At 43.3% G+C, this 22,903-nt stretch overlaps 2 protein-coding genes across 4 annotated transcripts; one reads left to right on the top strand and one right to left on the bottom strand.

The window, feature by feature from the left end:
- Window positions 1-894: 894 nt before the first annotated feature.
- On the bottom strand, window positions 895-5,418 carry LOC107457590 (ARM repeat superfamily protein). 3 transcript variants are annotated; one of them, XM_020539171.3, is made up of 5 exons: window positions 4,341-5,410; window positions 4,144-4,258; window positions 3,116-3,669; window positions 1,799-2,190; window positions 895-1,423 (listed from the first exon to the last, which is right to left on the bottom strand). In XM_020539171.3, exons 1-5 carry the CDS (start codon window positions 5,118-5,120, stop codon window positions 1,414-1,416), a joined length of 1,851 nt encoding a protein of 616 aa, XP_020394760.1. In that variant the 5' UTR covers window positions 5,121-5,410; the 3' UTR covers window positions 895-1,413. The 3 variants fall into 3 exon arrangements, with proteins under 3 accessions (XP_020394760.1, XP_020394761.1, NP_001308531.1); NM_001321602.1 differs by having other exon boundaries at window positions 897-1,423; window positions 1,794-2,190; window positions 4,341-5,416; XM_020539172.2 differs by lacking the exon at window positions 1,799-2,190 and having other exon boundaries at window positions 4,341-5,418.
- A 14,003-nt stretch (window positions 5,419-19,421) lies between these two features.
- Window positions 19,422-22,754, top strand: LOC103629953 (uncharacterized). The gene is made up of 9 exons (XM_008651051.2): window positions 19,422-19,604; window positions 19,708-19,877; window positions 19,965-20,027; window positions 20,165-20,184; window positions 20,304-20,348; window positions 20,775-20,842; window positions 21,433-21,572; window positions 22,152-22,240; window positions 22,332-22,754. Exons 1-9 carry the CDS (start codon window positions 19,520-19,522, stop codon window positions 22,447-22,449), a joined length of 798 nt encoding a protein of 265 aa, XP_008649273.1. The 5' UTR covers window positions 19,422-19,519; the 3' UTR covers window positions 22,450-22,754.
- Window positions 22,755-22,903: the final 149 nt, after the last annotated feature.

The raw sequence follows: 22,903 nt of genomic DNA, 5'->3' as shown, positions 1-22,903 counted from the left end.
GGCTATCGGGTCGTGGGCTTTCTAGCCATCTATACGTTAATGTTTACTCCTAAGGCAAAAAGTAAAAGAACAAAAGATATATATTGATTTGGTTCGATTGTTGGTGTTTCAATTGGCCCCCCTTCAAATATATAAGAGGGGGGTGTAGACCCGTTCCTAGGCATCCTCCAATAACTCTCACGAGTTTATAGGGATAAACATGCGTGGAGATATGAGTTAATCCGCCTGATTTGATTTAATCGTGGACTGTCGTGCTGAGGGCGGATCGTCTAGCCGTGCCTAGTGCTATAAATGATGCTCAACAATATGGTATCTTACATGAGTAGTATATGGTGATGATAGCCGCTAAAGCAATAGGTGTTGCTTCGTTGTCTTTCATATAGATAGAGCTTTATAGTCACCAAACATCAAAGTGAGGAGTAAAGAGTGTAGAAGGGGGCAACATCAAATATGGTTGAGCAACATAAGTGTTAGGCGATGAGCAACATTTATAGGAATGGAACCGTTCCATTCTTCTCAACCAAACACACCCTGGCATGTGTATGATTCCATACCTCATCTAAGGATCACCGTGACCTGTGATCGACTTGTTGCCGCGTTTGGCAAGGCCTTAGCTGCAAGCTGGTTGTTTGAGCTTTAGCTTGTAGGGAATAAACTTTTTTTTGTAGGGAAACTCGGACATACTAAACTTTTAGCTTGTCATACTCTCTCACCCACTTTCTTGCCATTTGCCACAATGGGAGGAAATGTATCATAAAGGCTAGTTTAGTGAGGATTGAGGGGGATTTGAATAGTAAGGGATTCTCTCTCCCTAGGGCTAGTTTGGTGATAAAGAAATTGGAGCATATTCATAGGGAGAGAAATCTCTTGATATTTAATTTAAATAATAAAAGATTTCTTTCCAATGGATCCCTTTTAATTCTTTTGTCACCAAACCAACTCTAAAAGAGATTATTGAAGCATAGCCACATGCCGTTACCCTACACATTTGTCGCGCTCTGAACCTTTTCCCTACTTGAATGATCTCAGCACACCCAACGAATTTTCGTGGGACAACACCTTGCGACTTGCGAGCACATGAATCACTGTATAGAAACTATTTACAAGCAGTACAAGGTACATCCATGACTGGACAATGAGTGTCGATTCTCAATTTTTCTCACTGCTAAACCATCGTATGGTTACCGAGCCAGCGGCGAGGGTCTTGGCGTCTTGCTTTAGAGTTTAGGCTGTCTGAACCCTTGACAATTCATGAATAAAAGCCCCATAGGAGTATAGGACATACGATCTCAGCTCTAAGCTTGGAGAAAAGAAAATTTCGAAAATACACCAACAGTGGGATCGTCTTCAAACACCCGGCCTTATTGCTGAAGCTCGTTGTTCTCACTTCACATGGACCACTTCCTGTCACACCTAACTCAACCTGAAGATGCAAAGGAGTGAGAATTAGTTGACAATTGACTGAATTCAGACCCAAAAAAATTTGTTACTAGAAGCTCATGCGAATTCAACAATGAACATAGATATCTCTGTGATAGGAAGTAACATTGATGCATTGCGTAATGGGTTGGCACCATAATTGAAGACAGTCTAATTTGATGTTACTGTCAGTCTCTAAGGCGTCCTGAGCACATTTGATTGGCCTACCTAACATAATCGCTGGCTGACGTTCCCATCGATATCAAGATGACTGTGATGACTTCCTCAACGCGGAGAGTTTATTATGTGCATGCATTTGTGAGTGTCGGTGTAAAAAACACAAAAATACAGTTTCTTGGTTTGGCATCCATTACCTTACCTTGATCTGTATTGAGCCGAGTCTCTTCTCCTCCCTTGCTGGGAACCAGCTATGCTCCTTACAGATGAATCATTCGGCTCTGCTAAGGGATTGGTGACAAAACCACCATGGACTCCAAATTTCTGCTGTCTGTCCCACTTGTAAGGACTTCTGCTCTCCTCGGAGTAGTTTGCTGCGTCCGATATAGGGTACCTGGAAGTGTACCTACCTCCGTCATGCCTTCTCCAGAACTTTGGGCTCAGAATGCAGCAAGCGTTTGTGTCAGGCTCGCTGTTCGGAATCCTTCCCGAGGAAGCAGCCAAATCACGGGATATCTCGTCCAACACCATCTCCAGCCCGTTCACCCTTGTCTCCAAGGAACGTATCCCATTCTGGGAGCTCCCCATGAATTTCTGACGAGACAGAAGTAATTAGAAGGTCAGACGTGTTTTCTGTTGACTGTTTCCAAGGAGTAACTGGGAATGAATGATTCAAGGCTATGCATGGTTTAGAACATCTTACATGTAACGGATAGTTGTTTGGACATAAAATGTCAATAAAAAACCTGTTGTAAAAATATAGTATATTGCCTATATAATAGACCTTCTGTTCTAAAATAAAATTTGATTCATACAACACTTAATGTATGTGTTTTGTATATATGTCAACATTTATCATCATCCATTTGAATATAGACATAGAGCTAAAACTACTACTATTACTATTTTGGTACGGAGGGAGTATGTGATCAGAACATTGGTTGGTGCTTTTTTACAGATGCAGGCAAACACTGTCGATGTTCCTGATAGCCAGTGGTATGTGTGATACATGAAGATATGCTTAAAAGAAGTTGGTAATTAAAACATTGCCGTATTGCTGTACTGCGGTCCAGGTTTCCCCCACACCATGCCACTGATCAGGCCTGAAAGGATACTGATTTGACAAGTGCATGGAGGACACATTGAATGAATGCATGACTCTACCAAACGGTCAGTGCTGCTCACTAGACGGTGAGACCAAATAATAAGATCCTATTAAATATCCTGATGCAAGACCAGGACGAAGCCCCCCCCCCCCCCCCCCCCAGGTCCTGGTTGTTTCAACAAAGTTTGCTTCGTACAATTTTTTTCCCAAACAACAAGTTTTTTATCTTTTCTTCGTTATATTTAGCTTCTATGTCATCAACTCATCATGTAGGACATCTCATCTGCTTATGCACAGAGGAGATTCTTAAGAAAACAGGAGGTGAAAAAAAAATGGAATATCCAGTTTATTATAAAGAAAAAATAATTTGAACAAATTATTGACGTATGATACATTGTAACAAGGCATAACTACCTGGAGAAGATTAAGCAAACTGGCTTGCTGATTCTCAATCTGAACGAGCTGCATCCTGATCTTCGACAAGTCCTCATCTTTGTGAGCTGACTGAAATTCTTCGGGCGCGTCCTCAGTCTCAGCCGTCTCTTCCGAGTCACCATCCCCTTCCCCGCTGTATGGAACAACTCTGGATCCTGACTTGGGACCAGCCACCTTCTTGTAACCTTTGTCACCAGTCTTCTGAAACAGCACCCGCCGCGCTTCAAGCCTCTCCCTAACATTGCCTTCTTTCAGAAGCTTTTCCTCAGCCACCATTTTAATTGGCGTTGCGTCTGGAGCCGTAGTAACAACAACCCTGTCCTCAGATTTCTTGAACTGGTCTGTGCTGCGGCGTGAAGGAGGCAGATTTTTCTTAGCCACGATGGAAGGAGGGCTGCCTTTTCTGTTGATGGCATTGTTCGATCCATCCGGTTGGGGCTGCCTGTTAGTCGGCCATGAGTTCCTCCTTGTAATTGAAGGGCTAGAGGTGGAGCCCGAGGAATCAGCTGGGTATCGGCCATCACTTGCAGTATCTGTCCAATTATCCAATCAAACCAATGTTAGAAAAGAATATCCGTAGTCTGAATAACTCTCATCAAGACAACTAAATCCAGCCAATGTAATATCATGCATAATGCAGTTCGTACCTATAAAAAGCGAAAAGGCTATAAAATTGCAAAACAATTTATTTTCAAAGAACTATTATTATTCAGTGTGTTTTACTACCAAGTCGTGCAAAGTCGAAGCAGCATCTCCTCTGCACTTGCGTCTTGGCTCGGTTTATCCCTCACACGGTCAGACCACACCCATGTGGAGAGCCTCTGTCACTGGGCTGTTTTTTTTTCTTGGTTTACTACCAAGCAAAGACTATTTCTGTCTTTTACGGTTATTTTTTAAGCGTGCTTACGGTATGCAGTTCAAACCCCCAACCAAGCACATACCTTAATTCACCCAAATAGCAAAAGGGGGGAAAATAGTGACTAGACCCTCATGAATAGCCGCATCACCTGTGAGAGAAGATCTAGACTGGGACGATGGTAAGGAGCAGACCTCCTCATCCAAATCCGGGATCTCCTTCCATGCTTCGATCAACCGGTTCATGGACTCGCGCACTATTTTCACCTGCATTGTGCCAAGAAGGTGTCAGAATCGTCAAGAAGCCGCAGCAGATCTACGAGGATGCCGAAGATCTCATGCGCCCGACCTTATCAAATCTCTTGGCTTCGAAGACGGTAATGCAGGAAGATTTGTGTGAGACGAGGTCGTCTCCGTGCTCGAGGGCCAACAAAGCGAGCGCCTCGGCGGCAGCCTTCCTGGCGGCCCAATCGTCGGCAGTGAGCGCGTCGCGGAGGCAAGGCACGGCGGCGGAGGCGGCTCCACCGCCGGAGGCTGCCGAGGCAGCGCCGATGAGGGAGATGAGCGCGGGCTTGGCCTTGAACGCCGCGCTGCGGAGGAGCTTGTAGAGGCGCGGGAGGAGCCCCCGGAGGTACGCGGCGAGGTCGTCGGTGGGCTCCGAGGCCTCGACGGCGGCGGCGGCGGCGAGCGCGGCGGCCAGCTGCGCGCACTGGTCCTGCTCGTGGAGCACGGCGTCGGCGAGCGGGGCCAGCGCCGCGGGAGGCGACGCCGCGGCGCCCGCCGCGGCGCGGGCCGCGTCGACGAGCGCGGCGCGCACGGAGGAGTCCGGGTCCCGGACGCGGCGCAGCGCGGCGGCCAGGAGCCTGGGCACGAGCGGCGCGACGGCGTCCCGCGGGTGCTCCCCGGCGACGAGCGCCAGCAGCCGGAGCGAGTGCCGCCGCAGCGGCGTCCTGTCGGTGGGCCGCGCGTCGGAGACCGCGGCCACGAACACCGGCAGCTCGTCGGCGTCCAGCTCGCGCGCGATCGCGTCCAGCTCCGCCGCGGCCATCGCCTCCGTGTCCCGGTCCGAGAGGCGCAGCAGGCAGCGGTTCACGCGCTGCTTCATGGGCTCCCTCGGCGCAGGGCCCATGGTTTCCTACTACTTGGTAATGTAGCCTCGATGCTCCGACAGGAGCGGTGTCGACACGGCGGAGTCCGAGCCGTCGTGGGCTCTGCGCAGGTAGGTACTCCTACTTGGGTGTAGGAAGGTAGGTGGCTTGGAGAGTGGGAGTCCGGAGAGGCAGGCGGCGAAGCGGGGACGATGGCGTGGCGGGTACTAATAGCTCGTGGAAGGGATGGGTGCCTGGCTGCCTGCCGGGTAGGAGAGGGAGGCCGCAGGGGCAGGGCGCAGGACGGAAGGGGAAGAGATGAGATCTTGGGAGTTGGGAGTGGACTGCGTTGCGCTGTGCATTAATTAATTGTCTTTTTTCAGCAGAGTAGTATTTCGATGCCATCTGCTGGATGCTTTTTTTGGTATCACATCACTATAGCAGTATTGGTGCCATTTCTGGAGATGTGTTTACACGGAGTCATCTGTGGACGCTTATTCTATTTTTTATTTTAATTTTCACAACGTCTACGGCGTGTTTATTGTGACAGAACAATATTTTGGAGGCTCCTTTATTCGAACTCAACCTTAATTTCTGGGCTCCAGTTGGGCACACTATACTACTCCTCTCCTACTCCTAGCAAGATTGGTTGGTGTTCGATGTGACAAACGGTGAAAAATGCGAGTGTGAGAGCAGCTACAATCCTCCAGATATTTCTTTTTGGTAGGTCACGAGTAGTTATTGTGCCCCCCCCCCCCCCCCCCCCTCCTTAGGCCAATGTCGTGTTTATGGAAGAAGTGTCAGCTAGCATTAGACTAGATTTTAGCACAGCTGGAGCGGTAATGAATTACGATTTAAATAATTTTTTCAACGTTTGTTTGATCCTTTAATTAATCTTAGTTGAAAAATAAAGATAAATAGAGCTCAATCTAAATATGATCTTATACTTAAATTTTATAGTGTAAAATTTAGAGCTTATTACTATCTCTAAACATAACCAGACAACCAACTAATAATAAAGTTTGTATGATGACAGCAATGAGAGAGCTTTCCTGGTAAGAGGTCATTCGACAAGAAATACTTTCCATTATGATTCATAATGCCTTCTCAACGACATAACTTCTAAGGCTATCTCTAGCACCTTACTCAACAACATATCCATATAGACCATATTCAAACTCAACTCTGCGAACAGTACAATCTACAGGATAAAATAATGTTTAAAGATACAGATTAAAACAAAGAAAATACTTATTACCGCTATAAACATTAAACAATGTTTAAAGATACAGATTAAAACAAAGAAAATACTTATTACCGCTATAAACATTAAACAATGTTTAAAGATACAGATTAAAACAAAGAAATTACTTATTACCACTATTAATAATAGGTCATAAGATGATAAAAAAAATCACAGGACAACGGTGTTTTACATCAAAGCAGATAGTAATATTTTTTTAAAAAAAATAGTGGAGACCAGAAGCTCGTATCGTATGTATACTGAATCCTATCAATGCGCACACAGGTGTCCTACCTCTGCAGTCATAAGATGATAACAAAAATAATCACACCACTCGTTTCGGATTAAAGCCGTTTATACTGCTACAACTATATTCTATAGAGACAAAAACAGCGTAGAAATAGTAGATTAAAACCAAACGAAATGTTATCTACCACTACTGCCGCTAAAACAATACTCCTGACAATAAATAAGTACACTTTGAGACTAAACAAACCGTCCGTTTTGAGTCCCCGCATTTTAGACGAAACAAACCATCCATCTTTGCCATATCATTCATTTTTTCTCAAACAAAGATACTCCTTAAAACATACATCAAGTAAATAAGAAATGACAATCTTTATTAAAATCCTAAAGAAAAGAAAAAACGAAGGCCGCGTTTGTCCGAATCGCTAGCAAAATCCGAACAGGGCGAGCCGCGCTAGACAGTAACATGCATGGTATAGCAGTGAATAGACAAGTCATCCGATAGCGATAGACAACTCTTAGAGCATTATCTATTTCTTTATTCTTTATTTGACTATTTATTTATTTTTTTATAAAGATTAAATTATGTATACAGTATCTTATTTTAAGAGACTCTCTAACATATAAGTTAGTTTGACTAGCCGGAACATGGCTAGCCAATTTTGGCTAGAGTGAGAGTTAAATTGGAGAGTTAGATAATTTGGCGAGTTGAACGGTTCAAGAGTTATTTTGCTTTTAAGTAGCTAAAAAATTTAGCTTGACGAATTATTTGGTTAGTCTCTCGGAGATGTTTAGCTGATAACTGTAAATATATATAAATAAAAAAACGAGTCGTGGTCCAGTTGATGAATACCTTGCGGATCTCGCCGGGGGGAGGGGGCCATCGCTGATGTCACGGTACATCGAGATCGACGAGCATGTGACTAGAATTGCAAACTTTTATCCGCAGCTCACAATAAGAGTAGTACTTGTCACTATGCTGTTGCCTGAGTGATCGAGCATACATATACAGTATTGAAGATGACCAATGGGAGAGAGCTTTGTCTATTCCCTTGCCGGGGTGTCTGTCTAATCTATCCAGTGAGTCGGTGAAACCGTGGGTGCCGCTGCTGGATGCAGTGCCATGTGACCGTGCTTTGTTTTTACGTGCATCACCCCTGATCCCTCTCCACTGGGGGCCGGGCGCGGGAGTGACTTCCACCAGAAAAATAAAAGAACCAGCTGCTCCAGGGAAACTGCGTGGCTGACATCGCGTCTGCATCAGCAAGCTCGCTCTCTCTCTCTTGTGGTTTCGTAGACAAAAATATATATGTGCAAGTTTTTTTTAAAAAAAAAGAATTGGTCGGGAGATGCTGTCTGTGTGTGTGTGGTGTCCTGTCAGTGCTCAGGCACAGTGCTGTACCAGCTTCCTGTGTGTATTTTTCTTTTCATTTGATTTGATATGGTCAATACTCAATACACGCGCCACACGCAGGAATAATCTCTTGCTGATTCTCGAGCCTCAAGAACGGGGAGACGAGGTTTTCTCACCGACGACGACACACACAGTTGCTGTTAATCTGAAGGAGGAAGGTACGTGCCTACGGCTACTACCGACAGTTGACCATCATTTTCCCGTCCATTTTACAATTAGATTTCCCCCGATCAAGCATTATTAGTAGAGCACAAGCACATGGTTGTGAATCTATATACTATATACATACTAGTATCGAGTAGCTAGCAATTAGCAGCACATAGCACATGACAGAATATTAGACTAGTGGCTGATGATTAAGCTACCGCATATACTAATCAGAGGAAGACAGAGCATTGAAAAAAAAAAACGCCAACTACTACTACATACCTTATAGCTAGCTAGAGCATCCCTACCAAATGATGATTGATCTAGACATCGCAACACGGGCAGGTTAAGACGCGATTATCGAGATGATGCTGTTCTACGATCGCGCGCTCTCGGCTTCAGATCAACGGAAGCAGGCCGGGTGTAGGATAGCCTGCTTCCTAGCAAACGGTATCAAATATAGATGGCTCATCAATTATATTTGTTGGGGAAGGGCCTTTCAGGTAATGAATTGGGGTGCAATTAACAAGTGAAGCAGACAACTGGCGGGAAAATAAACTTGGGTGAGAGTGAGTTAGCACCTTAACGAAAACTATATGGTGCTTAATTAGATCGAGGGCCACCAACTCTGGCTTCTCGACAAGCCATATCAAGGCCAGGCCCCGTTTGGTTCACATCTTCTAGAATTTAGTGACTACAATTTAGTCTCTTTTTTGTCCCTAAACTACCAAACATTATGACTAAAGCTTCCCTCCTAAACTATAGGGTGACTAAAACTAGGGTGTATTTAGTTTGGCTTTGTCTTTTACCATCTAAGGGCTAGTTTGGTAACTACATTTTCCTATGAGATTTCTATTTTCCTATGAAAAAATGAACTAATTTCCCCTTAAAAAATGTGATTCCTAAACTAACCCTAAAAATAAAAATGTACATGTTCGAATAGCTATGTCGTTTAAACAAGTTCTACGAATATAATGTATTGAAATCGTAGCAATATACATGTAACTAACCAATGTTCAAATTAATCATGCAGCAGAGGAGGATGGTATCACCGTACGTGCGTATGGCTAAAGTCCGTGGCCGAGACAGGCAAGCAGCAAGCTATAATGGGATGATGATTATCCGACAGACATAGGGCTCCCTCCCCGGCCAACCGCCGTCAAGCATGTGCGCGCGCTGCCGCTGCCACCTGCGCAGCCGCGTGTAAGACGGCGGCTTGAAATGCCACCTCCCCCATGACCATCCGCTCGCTGCCGTGCCGCCTGGCCACCCAACCAGCCAAAACGGAGAAACCACGGTTCCTCAATCCTCATGCATCCGCGATCTCCTCGCCAAATCCAGCGCGGTGAAACCACTGTAGCCTTTCTGTCGCGTTTGCCTCGCCAAATCCAGCGAGCGAGGTCCGCGCCCGTGAACGCGTGGTAGGCACTAGGCAGCCACCGGGGGCCGGGGGGTCGTCGTGCGAAATCGGTCTGGACAAAAGGCCGTCCGTGTGTACGCTTCCGGAGTTGATCCATAGGTTTTACTTGCACAGGGCCAAAGTTGGCAGGCCCTTGTGCTCTCGTGACTTCGTTTGCGCCGCCGCATGCAGTTGGGGATCTCGCCGGTTTTTTGCCCGCCACAAAAATAAACTAGGCCAGACGTCAGAGGCCAAGCTAAGATTTTGTTGAAAACATGAACAAGTTGAAAAATAAGCTAGGCGAGCAGTTGCCACCTGCATGTGGCGTACGTACTGGTACTGCCTGAACTGAACCCACGGGGCCTCGTCTCGCGCGGACGGCGGCCGTGAGAAACAGAGCGAGTAGGAGTGGAGTCTGGAGTGCCAGTGGTCGGCGTGGGCAGTCTGTCGCGCCGGTCGTGCGCGTCGCGTCCTTGCTGCCTCTTCTCGCTTTGTGCAAGCCTAGCCAGCCGTGCCATAGTTGCTGCTTGCAGCAGCTCCTTTATTTGCTCCTAAATTTTATTCCCTCAATAATAGATTAATTAGACTTAATAAATTTGTTTCACCGTTTAGTCTTCAATTATATAATTAGTTTCATAATTAATAGTTATTTAAATATCCGATATAGAATGAGCCAAACTTTAGTTCCAAAACCCAAACACTCTAGGGTTTCCTCCAACTCTAGTGCAGAACATGGATATAGATGAGAAAAAAGGTGCTACCCCTCGCGTACCTTAAATCTATGTATTCTCTCCTCGTCTTAGACGTCCACATGACCACATCTGTATTCTGCTGGAAACGGGTATCTACTTTTTCGTATCCGTATCCTTAAGCTATCTTCAGCGGATCTTCTATCTCATTTTCTATTTCAAATTTCACTCTACAAACAATATTATTTATAGTGTCGTGCCCTCTATTTTACCCAGTCTTACACATCGCTGGTCTACATAGGAGAGGAGGCCTAGACGCGTGAACTGTCGAACTGTGAAAGTGGAAGTGTGGAACTCTGTCCGCACATCGGGAGGAGACGTTTGAATAGGACTAGAGAAGGAGTACTCTCTCAGTCCACACACTCAAAAGAACAACATAAAATTCTTATCACTCAGACTAACTCAAATCTAAATAATTTTATACACTCTCCGCTCCAAATTATAATTCGTTTGATTTTTTGTATTAAGTTTGACCGGCACATCTTTTTTTTTTGCTAAAAAATAAAAATTCAAAACCATATTTAAAGTATATTATATGGTAAACAATATCACAGTAAAAATGAACAATAATTATGATTTTTTTTAATAAGACGAGCCGGTCAAACTTGGAGTAAAATATCAAACGAATTATAAATTAGAATGGAGGGAGTACTAAATAATTTTAAATATAAAAATATTCGATAACTACTATTTGATACTCCCTCTATCCCATAAAATAAGACGTTTTTTTTGCAAAGTCTTTAGAGTGAAACTTTGACCATTAATTTATTTTTAGAATATGGCATCAACAAATACAAGTTGAGCGTCATATTAAAGTACTTTTGAATACAAAGTTTAGCCGTTGCCGATGTATAGTTTACCGAGACTTCTTTGTCGATCGGCAAATACTTCGCTGAGTGTTTTCCAGGTTTCGCCGAGTGCCTGAAGCACTCGGCAAAGCAGTTGTGTTCAGTAGTGCCATAAATTTAGTATAGAATTGTTTGACCACACATGAGCTCTAATCCACCAGATCGAGCTTTGGCTAGAATGACTTGTTTGATCCTTGGTATAGACCCTGCATCTAATTTCTGCTATTTATCAAAATATATATATATATTTAAAAAACTTCTTATTGGTCTCATGATGGTCGAGCGCATCTCCAACAGAAGTCCTAAACAAAGTTTTATTTTAAAATATAAGACTCTGACACCTAAAATCTACTCCAACAAGGGTCCTATTTCACAAAATTTCATCAAATAATTGTAGAACTCGTCATCTCAGGTCCTAATATGGGACCCCATATACTGGAGCCCTATTTTCTAACCTTTAATTTTCTAAATAATATGATATATTTCCTAATAACATGATATAGAACTCAATTATTGGAGATGTTTAGTGGCCCTAAACACTTGAAATAAGGTACTATTTTAATTTTTAGGACTCAAATATGGGACTTGGCGGGGCTACATCGGGATCACGCCGCTCATAGTGCCCCCGTGCATTTTAAGGTTTAGGGGGTGCATGGTTTCCGTGACTAAAGTTTAGTCTGTGTACATTATATGTTTAAATGTCAATGACGAGTATTAAATATAATTTAACTATAAAACTAATTACACTGCTAAAGACTAAACGACAAGACAATTGTTTTTAAGCCTAATGAATCCACAATTAGCTAATAATTACTGTAGCATCACATGATCGAATCATGCACTAATTTGTCTTACCGTTTAGTCCTTGTGTAATTAGATTATATTAAATATCTCTAACTCAGATGTGGTGGGAGCTAAAATCCCCCCCCCCCCACCGGAACACGAGGATAATATAAAAGTGAAATAGTTGCTCTCAAAACAAATGCAGCTAGTTTGTATAATTTTACGGCTCGAAAAATGTTGATAACCATGTCTTCGGTCATACCATTTTTAATAAAATCGTGTAAATCATTATATTAGCTTTTTTTCTTTATATATCATTAATTTTTTTTAAAAAGAAGTCTCCGTATATATTGATGTTTAGGGCTCCAAAATATCGGGCCTCTCCGCTGGAGTGAAGAGAGAACGATGGTATCTTGCGGGCGTATCCGATGGCACCACACGCCACATGTTATTGGGATAAGCGACAGTACGTACATGTCGAGAGTACCAGCATTAGCATAGATTGATTGTCCAATAATTTCACATGATTATATACTTATGTATAGTCATGGGAAACGACTACATTGACTGCTGTCAGTGTCAGGGCTGTGGAGCTCTATCTGCTTGTCTGCTAGTGCTAGCTGGTGGAACCGGAACAAACGCATGTGCAGTGCAAGAATGCAGACGAATGAGTAAGGACCGGACCCCCGGTCGTTATTCCGGTTGCATACAAGCCCGGCACATGCATGTGACGCCTGCGTACGTACCGCATGCATGGATCTATATGTATCCCCTTCGATCGACCCCTTTCTATATATATATATATATATATATATATATATATATATATATATATATATATATATATATATATATATATATATATATATATATATATATATATATATATATCCGGACAGCAGGGCAAAATGCCGACGACTTATCTGCCGCATACGCATTTCTTTGCCTTCGACGCAAATCCTAGGCTCTTTGTTTCGGATATGTTGGCGCTGATATTGGCAACCATCAATCACTAGAGATGCACAGCCTAACGGAGCTCTCTGTGGCGACGCGGACGGTACGTGACTCTAGATACAGAAGCGGTGCTTTTCCTGCGATGCACGGGACGGTCCACGCTCTGGGCCGAACGGTTCACGACGACGTAGGGTCGTCTTTCTTCTCGTGGAAATCTAGATCTTGCCTCTAGGAGAGATCTTATGGTGCTTCAGGTCGATAGGTCACCTAGTGCGTGCGTCCACAGGCGATGTGGAGTCGCCTATAAATTAAGAGATAGCCGAGGTGGTGTATCTTGAATGGACTACTATATCTTGCCCTTGAGAGAGGTAAGATCCTAGTGTCGTCTTGACGTCGTGAGGTCACCCAAAATAGATATAGACGACGTAGAGTCGAATAAGGGTGGAGGTAAATATGTGGAAAGTTATAACTAGAGCTACGCTACATCTACTCATAGGACAGGAATTATAAAGAAAGTAATTTGTTCGATTGGAATGTGTTCGGGTGGTTCTCAATCGCCGTATCCCTGCATATATAGGGGAGGTTTGGACCCGTTCTTATGTGATAGCTAACAAATTCCATGTGATTAGATGGATAACCACGCATGAGATAAAGATAATCGACCGAGTTAATCTGATCGCGGGGGCACGGACCGTGCGGGCCCTAGTGCCGGACCATCCGCCACTTTTGGTGTTCAACACATGCCTCCTGCTTTTTGGTGGAGCTTAGCGAACCAAAAGCACCAGCGAACTTTGGAAACAATTGATCTCATGAGTTATTTTGTCCCCGAAAGGACTCAAATCGATGCAAGTCATCGACTCTTGTGATAAGATAATATTAATATTTGATAAAACATTGATGCACAAAGGCCGTTTCGGATTGCATCCTCTTTGGCCATGTCTGCTTAATCAACATGTCCATAGACAAAAACTTGTGGTGCACCCTAACCGGAATAAGCAAACGGATTGAACCAGCAATACATATTCATCGTCGTACCACCCCACACTTGAGTAGGACAACACATCAGTGATGGATAGATCGGGAAGCACCATGTCATCCCTAGAGGAGGATGACCAAGCGATCTTGGTTGCGCTAACTTTTAGGCCGGTTTAGTTGGCTTTTGCTTTCACACATATCGTCTTTTTTACTTCGTTTGTATTAATGGTCGGTTGTGTGGAACGACCTTCTTCTTTATATATTTAGCAAGCAGCTAATCAAAAGTAGGGCCCACTTGGCTGAGTCGATCAGACGTCTTGTTTTGCTTCGCAGTACCTATTTTGGAACATTGTGGTATGGCAGTCTGAGATTGCTGCTGCTTCTGTTTGTCTGCGAACCGTCCTAACTTCATAGCCGTACTGTTCATGTCTTTCCCGGACTGTCCGACCTTAGTACCCGGACCGTCTGGCGTACACAGGACATGACATATTTGGATGGACAACTAGATCTTGCCCTGAGAGAGGTAAGATCTTAGGATTTTTTGGGGTCGGCAGGCCACCAAGATAGATCTAGACGACGTAGAGTCGAATAGAGGTGGATGTGGATATGCAGAACGCTATAACTACAATTATGTTACATCTACTCATATGTCAGAAATTATAAAGAAAGTAATTAATTGGTTCGATTGGAACGTGTTCGGTGTTCTCAATCGATTGCTATATATATAGTTTAAATCCGTTCCGATAGCTAATAAATCTCACGTGATTAGATGAATAATTACGCACGAGATAAGGATAATCGTTCGAGTTAATCTGATCGCGGGAGCGCATATCGTCCGGACCCTACCTAGGATCGGACAAAACACTGTAAAAAAACAGGATTAAAACCAGCGATTTAGATGTAATCTATAGAGACAAAACACTGTAAAAAAACAGTTTTGAATTAAAGCCAAGTGAACCGGTTGTCCGATGGATGCCGTAACTGATCGGTGATCGCAGCACGCTTGATGAAAAAGAAGAGAAAGAGGGCTTCAGTCCCATCACCATACAGAAACATGCATACACAGCGTATGTACCGTGCCTTTCGAGGCTGAAGCAGCCGTCTATGAATATGCAACAAAATGGATATACGAACGCATGCCCGGTTCCATCTCTACGGCGGCCTACGCCATGTGCCTGCATGCGTTCCCTGCATCTAACCGTACCGTGGCATTGGCACGCTGCGCGCGACGATACATGGAGCGAGGGCGATGTCCATGCCCTGCCGCGCCATGCAGGCGCAACGGCGCGGCGCATGTGGCCGGAATCCCTCCTCCCGGTGACCATTTGCGCGCCGCGCGCGCGGGAGGCCGGCCGGGAGCGAGCGCGCAATTACAAAAACGTCGCTTCAATCCCTCCCCGTCCCCGTCCCCGTCTCCGTCTCTCCGGCACTCCACATGCCGGATGTGAGGATGACACGTACGTACTCTAGACGTGAAGGCAGTCAATGCGATGGTTAGTGTCCGTGACCACTCCTAACTATATAAATTATTGGTTTGTCATGCATGTTGCCATGCGTTCTGATTTTGGTACTATAGTTGGGTGCTCACAAAAGTAATCAACTTTTTACAAGCCAACGTTCACGGACAAGGAGCACAAGTAGTGGTTATGAAGTACTACGTTCACGAATATTCGTCATCCGCTAATTTATTTTTAAAACTAAACCGTGACAAATAAAAAAAGAACGGAGAAAATAGCATGATCACATAGCACTTTCCTTGTAGTCTTAACAAACAACTACTCTCTCCATTATTTTTTATTTATCACGGTTTAGTTCGATAAAAAATAGCGGACGGTCAATATTCGAGAACTCTCACATTGCCAAAATTCCTCAAAATATCTGTATTACATAATTAAGTGTGTTTCATCAAGTGTATAATAAAAGACAGGCGAAAACTATTTTAGACGTACGATACTGGTTGAACGAAGCTATCCGTAAGCCGAAGCTAAGAGGAGAGATGCGCACAAACAACGAAAATGCCGATCTTTCGATTAAGGCAAGAACTGATGTAGCTAAGGTCTACGAAGCGTCGTCAAAGCAAGAACTGAAAATATATATATCCCGATCGATAACTACAGAATGGCATGCATGCTGGCTTGCTGAGTGCGGATCGGCCGGAGCTGAGTCGAACCTGTCCGACGGGATGCATTCATGCATGTGGCGCGCGCGACGTCGTGATCTTAATAATAATCGTCATGCATGCTGTGTCGTCGTAAGCTAGGGCCGGCTAATCATGCACAGTATGGAAGCATGTTTAATAAAATTGGATGACGGCAACCTGCAGATCGTCGTCATCAACGCTTGGTCGCTTCCTTTTGGTAAATCCGTAGTACGTATGATATATACTCATATAACCGCGTAAGATTTGCATGGCGTTGATGAAGAGCTTCGAATTAAAGACAGCGTCAGGTTCTTGCATCGTAGGCAATTAGCCATTTTGGACAACTATTTGTCAGTCATTTTGGAAAGAAGGGCAATTATTACGTAACATATCCATTTTGGAGATGTTTAAATGGGCCGTGCCCATCGAGCGGCATGTGGAACGACACATTTTTACCCGTCACGAGCACGGCTTGATCCGGTAGTTGATGGGTTCGAGTCGGCACAACTCATTATTCGTGTCGTGTTTGGACCGCTGTCGTGGCACGCCGTGCGGGCCTAAGCATGGCCCACTAATTTTTTTATTTATTTTCCAGCGCATTTTGTGTATACTAGAAACAACTTTAATAGTGTAGAGATAAAGTAGATTTGATTTACTTGGCTAGAGGGGTGTGCATGACTCTTTATAGCCTCCAATCAGTTTCGAGCCATTGCGAAGCTTGTTTTTATGTCTTTTTTGCTTATTTTTTTCCACCTCAGTCAAAGCATGACAGGCTGCAGGCCGGCTCAGCACAACGTCGCTATATGACTATATCTATGTCGTGCTTGGGTCTGATATTCAGCACGGTGGCTCATCCCCGCATGACCCGTCAACATAACAGTCTTAAACGTGTCGGGCCAAAGATGGGCCCGTATCAGGCTGAAACGTGTCCACCCGTTTGGATATATATTAGTGCCGCTGACAATAAGACATGGCATAGATATCTGATCACCATGACACCACTGTTTTAATTCGTGTCGGCTTCCATTGTTTATATATTGTTTTTGTCTATATAAATTGCAGTCGCTGCAGCAGTTCAAACACATAGCTGGAAAAAAGTAATTAATCATATAAGTACGCCAACGCCGACAGGTTTTTGATTTCTTTTTCCAAATTGATTAAAACGAGAAGAGAGGAACGTTTTCATGGGAGTCGACGCTGACTCCCATGAAAGCGCTGTTCCACCTCCATCCACGGCAGCCTGGCTGGCGTCTGGCGCCACCTTCCACGAACCGAGAAGCGTCGGTCGGCGGCCCGTACTAATGACAATAAATATATTATGTTTTTCTTTTTCGCAAAAAAACGTATTAGGTTTAAAGTAAAAAAACTAGAAAAATATTAAAGTATTTTGCAGCAAAAAATACATAGAGACCAAAGTACTGTACTTATTCTACTCCAACGGTACTTGCTAGTTTAAACCGTAACTATGTAGGTGTGCTATCTTTCTTTGATCGTTCGCCGGTGCTTGGCGGTAGATGAGCAGGTGACTGTGAGTGACAGGTGAGCAATAGCTTTCTCCGACCAGAAGCGTCAGTGCGAGTCAGGCGCCGCCGACTTCCTTCCTGTTTTGTTTGCCTCGTGACACGCACGTACGACTCCCTTCCTGTCCATTAGCTACCGATGATTCGGGCGTGTTTGGTTTACGGTAGATTTTAAGAATCTGATTTTAAGAATATATTATGGATCCAAACAGAGTTTATTCTGTGCCTTAGATTCTGCGCTCATAGAAACAAAATCTGTAGAATCAAGCCATAGTTGGGTTTTCTTGGGTAACGTGAACATGCAGATTTTAAAAATCTGCGGAAACCAAACGCGGCCGAAGATTCATCACGGGATAGATGGTGGTGGGTATGAAAGTCTTCGCCAAGAGTGGCCGGTAGTTTGTTGTATAAAATACTATTTTATATTATATATGATGTTGTTTATAGATTGGAGATTAGATATATAGCTCGAGGACCGGCTAAACCTTCGTGCCGTTTTTATCTTCTTCTTCTCCTCATTGTTTATATTCTCACCAAAACGTTCACCACTTTATGCTAGATTATGATTTTCTTCTATCGATGAAAAAATCATTGCTCTTGGAAATATCTTTTTCCGTACATGTAAATTGCATCATGATTTTTTTATTTCACATATTGTATAATTCAAAATATTAATGAGCTTATAGCTCCTAAAAACTATATATATATACACATATATATATATATATATATATATATATATATATATATATATATTCAAATTGTACAAACTACAAACCTCGACTACACCTAAATTTATCGCATTTATGCTAGTTGCATCCCATGTTTTAAAATAGGTTAGGACACTGTTTTGAATATTTTACATTTTTTCTATTTTTTTATATTATCTTATAGCTAAATCTAATATTTGGAAGCTTCTAAACATATTTTCACAATCTCTAAATGTGCGTTGCGTTCACGATGTTTCACATCATAGTTTTATCATGAGGGACATCAAGACATTTTAGGTAACATTTGGTTCTAAAGTATGGTGGAGACGGAGTCGCCCCGCTCCCAATTTATTTTTGTTTAGATCGATTCTCTGAAGGGCGGAGTGAACCTAAAAATAGGAAAATTACGCTCAGATATAAGACTATTTGGCTCCCCAAAATCTCTCGGACAAAAACCGCTCCCTGAGACATAGTTGTTCCATCCTATGTGGCTCCGTAACCGAACACTATCTTAATACTCTCTTCGTTCCAAATGAAAAGTAGCTTTGGCTTTTTTTTATAGACACATAACTTTTATAGCATATTTATACATAGCAATCGTAGTTTTATTATGAGAAGCATTACAACATTTAATACTCTTTTTAGTTCTAAATTGGAAATAGTTTTGGTTTTCCAAGTTACATATTTTTTATAACATATTTGTACATAGTATATATTTATGTGTATAAAACACGACATACTAAAATGTCAGAGCGGTTTACAATTTGAAATATAGGTGTAAGTGTTTAGATTTTTTTTCTTCCAATTTTTAGATATTTTTATATTTGTATGAAACCATCTATGAATTTGTTTCTAACCGGGAATGCGTAACTTATAAATCATTTTAAGATCTGAAGATGGACAATTTATATCTAAATTTATGTAGAGTTTGAGGATAAAATCTAGACTCGGTGGTTATTTAGAGGCAAAAACCGCTCAAAGGAAGACTCGGTTTGGGCCGAAGCTCAAAATTATCCTCGCTCGCCTACCTCTCAAACTGTTACTGGGTTGCAGGTCGAAGGGGCCTCCCTGTCGTATATTTTTACAGCCCGTGTTGGGCTGCCAAATGTCTTCATTCGTCCTGAGGGTCATGCATGTCGAAGACTTGAGGCCCATCTAAACTGTTTAAAACCCCTCTGAAGCGTCAATTGTCCGAGAGCCCATTCCTTCTTCGACCATCTCTGATCTCCTCTCCCGGCGGGAAAAGAAAAAACAAACCTCCCTTCTGAGCTGAGCCTCTCCAGAAGCTCCAGAAGAGCCTTCCACGGAGCCGATGGCTGCAGCGGCGTCAGGCGGCGACACCCCGAAGCAGCTCCTCTCCATCATCCGCGACTTCGCCTACGAGAAATCGCACGGCGGTAAGCACCCAACTTCTCCCGCGCCGAGCGCGGAGGCACTAGGTTTTTCGCGCGTCTGCGGTTGATCGGACGCTCCGCCGTCTCCCGCTTGGCGTGCGCGCAGAGCGCAGGGTGTCCGACCTCAGGCGGCGCCTCGCTGATGCGCGCGCCGCGGCAGACGTGGCCGCGGCGGAGCTCGACGCCGCGAAGCGCGCGCGGGAGGCTGCGGAGCAGGAGTTTCGCGGGAGCCAAGTGCAAGACGCGATCGCCGCCGACTCCATCCTTGCGCTAGAGGTTTCTCCTCGTCTCGCCTTTAAATTGACGAATTGTCACGCTTGCTATGCCCAATTTTCGTGACCCGAACTACTTTGGTGCGTTTAGGCGACGATCTCGTGTCTCCATGAGGAGATCTCGAAGGCCAGCACTGATCTGGACGCGCTCAAAGTTAGAGCATCATAATTCGCAGCGAATTTATTTGGGTCCTTTGTTACTTTAGTATTAAATTAACTTATTCTCATTCTGGTTTGTGGTTCGAATTGGAATGGATCGGCTGTTGGTGCTTGACGAATTTGCTCCAAAAGAGCAAGGAAGACAGTGAGAGGTGAGTAATATGAACTATCTAATGCCTTGTTGCTCTACAAAATATCCCATATGTATTGTCCTGTACTAAATATTGTTTCTCTCTGCTGGTCATGGTTATACTTTCCCTCACTGCTGCAGAGAAGACTTCATTAGCAAGATGTATGAGATGAACGCAAAGATAAGGTATGAAATGACTTCTTTTGTTGTTTGATGCAATCATAAAACAAACTATAACTGATGTTGCATCTATGTTTTTCGGCTTTGCCTATAGTGGTGTTGGCAGAATGGCAGTAACTACCTCTGTATAATAAGGATATGATGTATTGTTTGGATATTCTCAAAATACTTGAGACAAGGGAGCACAGTGGTGAAATTTTTTATATGGGACGTGTATCAGAGGTGTTCGCAAGAGTCATGACATTGCACTAAGAGGGCACTTTAAGATTCTTATTACATTCTGCTTTTACTTTTTAAATTTTTCATCAATTTAGATTTGCTTGCTGGCTAAAACTTGTTTTGTAAGTTTCAATTTTGTTACTATCATGCTATCTATCGAAAGGTAATACTGTCTTGTTCATTATCTAGAGAAATAATATTCATCTTCTGCAGGCAATTTCAACAGATGGTATCTCTAGAATTAGCAGAGTACAATCATTGTGAGCTGCCATCTACAGATGGTATGTAATGAAAATCAGAATGGAACATATCAATTTCTGTTCCTGAATGGTGGAAGGGGTTCCATTTAATATATGTTTCTCTAGTCATTTCTTGTTTATTGCTTCTTCATAGGTTTTCTTTCCTTTTTACCCATAAATTTGCGATATTAAATTATGTTATGTTGTTGAAGCTGATTCTGTCTGTTATGATTTGGAGTTTTTGTGCATTGCCAGGTGACAGCTGATAATTGTTCATTTATTACCAAATGCAAATTCTGTCTGTTATGATAATTGTTCATTTATTACCATAACAGAGAGGAACTTCAAGATAGCCCAGTTTGGTGTTGTCTTTGTACTTATGAATATAATTTGTGTTGTTAAACTTTGTAAGTCCTTTTTTGTCTGTGTCCATTTCTCATCTTGTTTCTGAAGTGTCTTTCATAGTTAGCCTAAACATCCTTTGACCTCTCTGGTAGTCAAATGTACTGAAGCTCGATATGTTGAGTGATAGTGCTAGTTTCGTTTCCTTATTTTGGACAATTCGCAATTTAACATATGGATCAAATTGTGCACTTCGTTCCTTTACACTATCTGAGATGTCCCCTTTGTAGGTGAACATGTCAAAGACAAGAGTAAAACCGTGGACTCGGAAGGCATTTCGGAAGAGTTGTCAGATAAGGTGAGCAACATTGAAGCTGAGGTGCAGCTCTTGGAAGAAGAGTATAAAAAGGATCTGCTTTATCATGATAAGGTTTGTTCTCCCCAAGCATTGCATTATATTTATCTTCACAATACTATAAGCATGGAACTTCCAACATATTTTCAATTTTCTGTTCGTGAGACCACCCTGATGAAAAACTGTGGCTGTGAATTACGGGATATTTGAACGACGGCTGACATGTTCTGCATTTAATAAGTTTATACAGTATATGCGACCATTAAAGTGCCAAATGCATATTAAGCTGCTGTAGTTCATGAATCAGGAAAGCGAGAAACATGATAATGGCAAGTGCGATGCATACTGATTGTTACTGAATGGTTAATGCATCTGAAGGCAAATGTATTAACTGTGGAGCAGTACATGTGTTTGCCAAAGGCTGTTCATCAATCAGCATTACAAACACTAGTAGGCGATGCAGTGTCAAGGGTCATGGCTGGCGTGCAGGCAGAGGATTTGTGGTTTGAACTGTGGCGTAATCTATTTTTAATAATCCATACTAACCATCAGTTATCTCCCTCATTGGTTAGGAAAGGTTCGGTGATTAAGGACATTTTGTCCTGCCAGGCGCCAGTTTAACAAAAACCAAGGATTTTGGTGCTTTGTTCGCAGGTCCGTCAGGAGCTGGCCGAAGTCCAAGCAAAGAGAGCTCTTATGGAGGCTGTTATGGAAGAGACAAAGCAGTTGCAGGAGCTCGGCGAATATCCTGAACATACAGAGCTGTCTGTTCCTATGCATTTCTAGTCGCATATTCCCCATGCTTTCGGCGAAGCTTTCTTTGACCTCGAACACGCGGGCAGCTGAACTGGAGAAGGTGCACGCTTCACTTGCAGTGGAGCTGCAGCGTCGGTACGTATGCCCCGGCTGCGGAGTCAATAACATGCCTGGGCTGGAGGAGGCCGCGAACTAGAGGAGGCGTCAGATGATGTGCAGTGCATACACAATTTGGTCAGATGTTTGACGTGGGGCGGATAGGTGAACTTGTTAATGAGGCATTTGATCATACTCCTAGTCAGTAGAAGCCTTAGACGAGCTTGTCATACACATCGGCGAGATGTGGGTTCCTGTCTGGAGTTGAGCTATAAAAAGTTTGAGGAATTACTGGTCCTGTCTGAACCTATATTTCCTATTCATATAATGGTTGCTATCTTAGGCTATTTCCAGTGAGTGCACAGTGTCAAATACATTTAGGCTCTGTTTGTTTGGTTTGAGAAATGAGTTAGTCAATCATCTTATCACTCCTTATTTTTTTGTTTGGTTTATGAAATGGAATGAGTTGATCCATTACCACCTCATTTTTCATAGTTAATTAGTTAGTACTAATATGAGTATTGGAGTCATTCTACCAAATTTGAGGATTGGAC

This window comes from Zea mays, chromosome 6 (genome assembly GCF_902167145.1).
Source record: "Zea mays cultivar B73 chromosome 6, Zm-B73-REFERENCE-NAM-5.0, whole genome shotgun sequence".
Classification (NCBI taxonomy): Eukaryota; Viridiplantae; Streptophyta; class Magnoliopsida; order Poales; family Poaceae; genus Zea; species Zea mays.
Note: the sequence above shows the minus strand (reverse complement) of the source record. Positions and strands in the feature narration are given on the sequence as shown.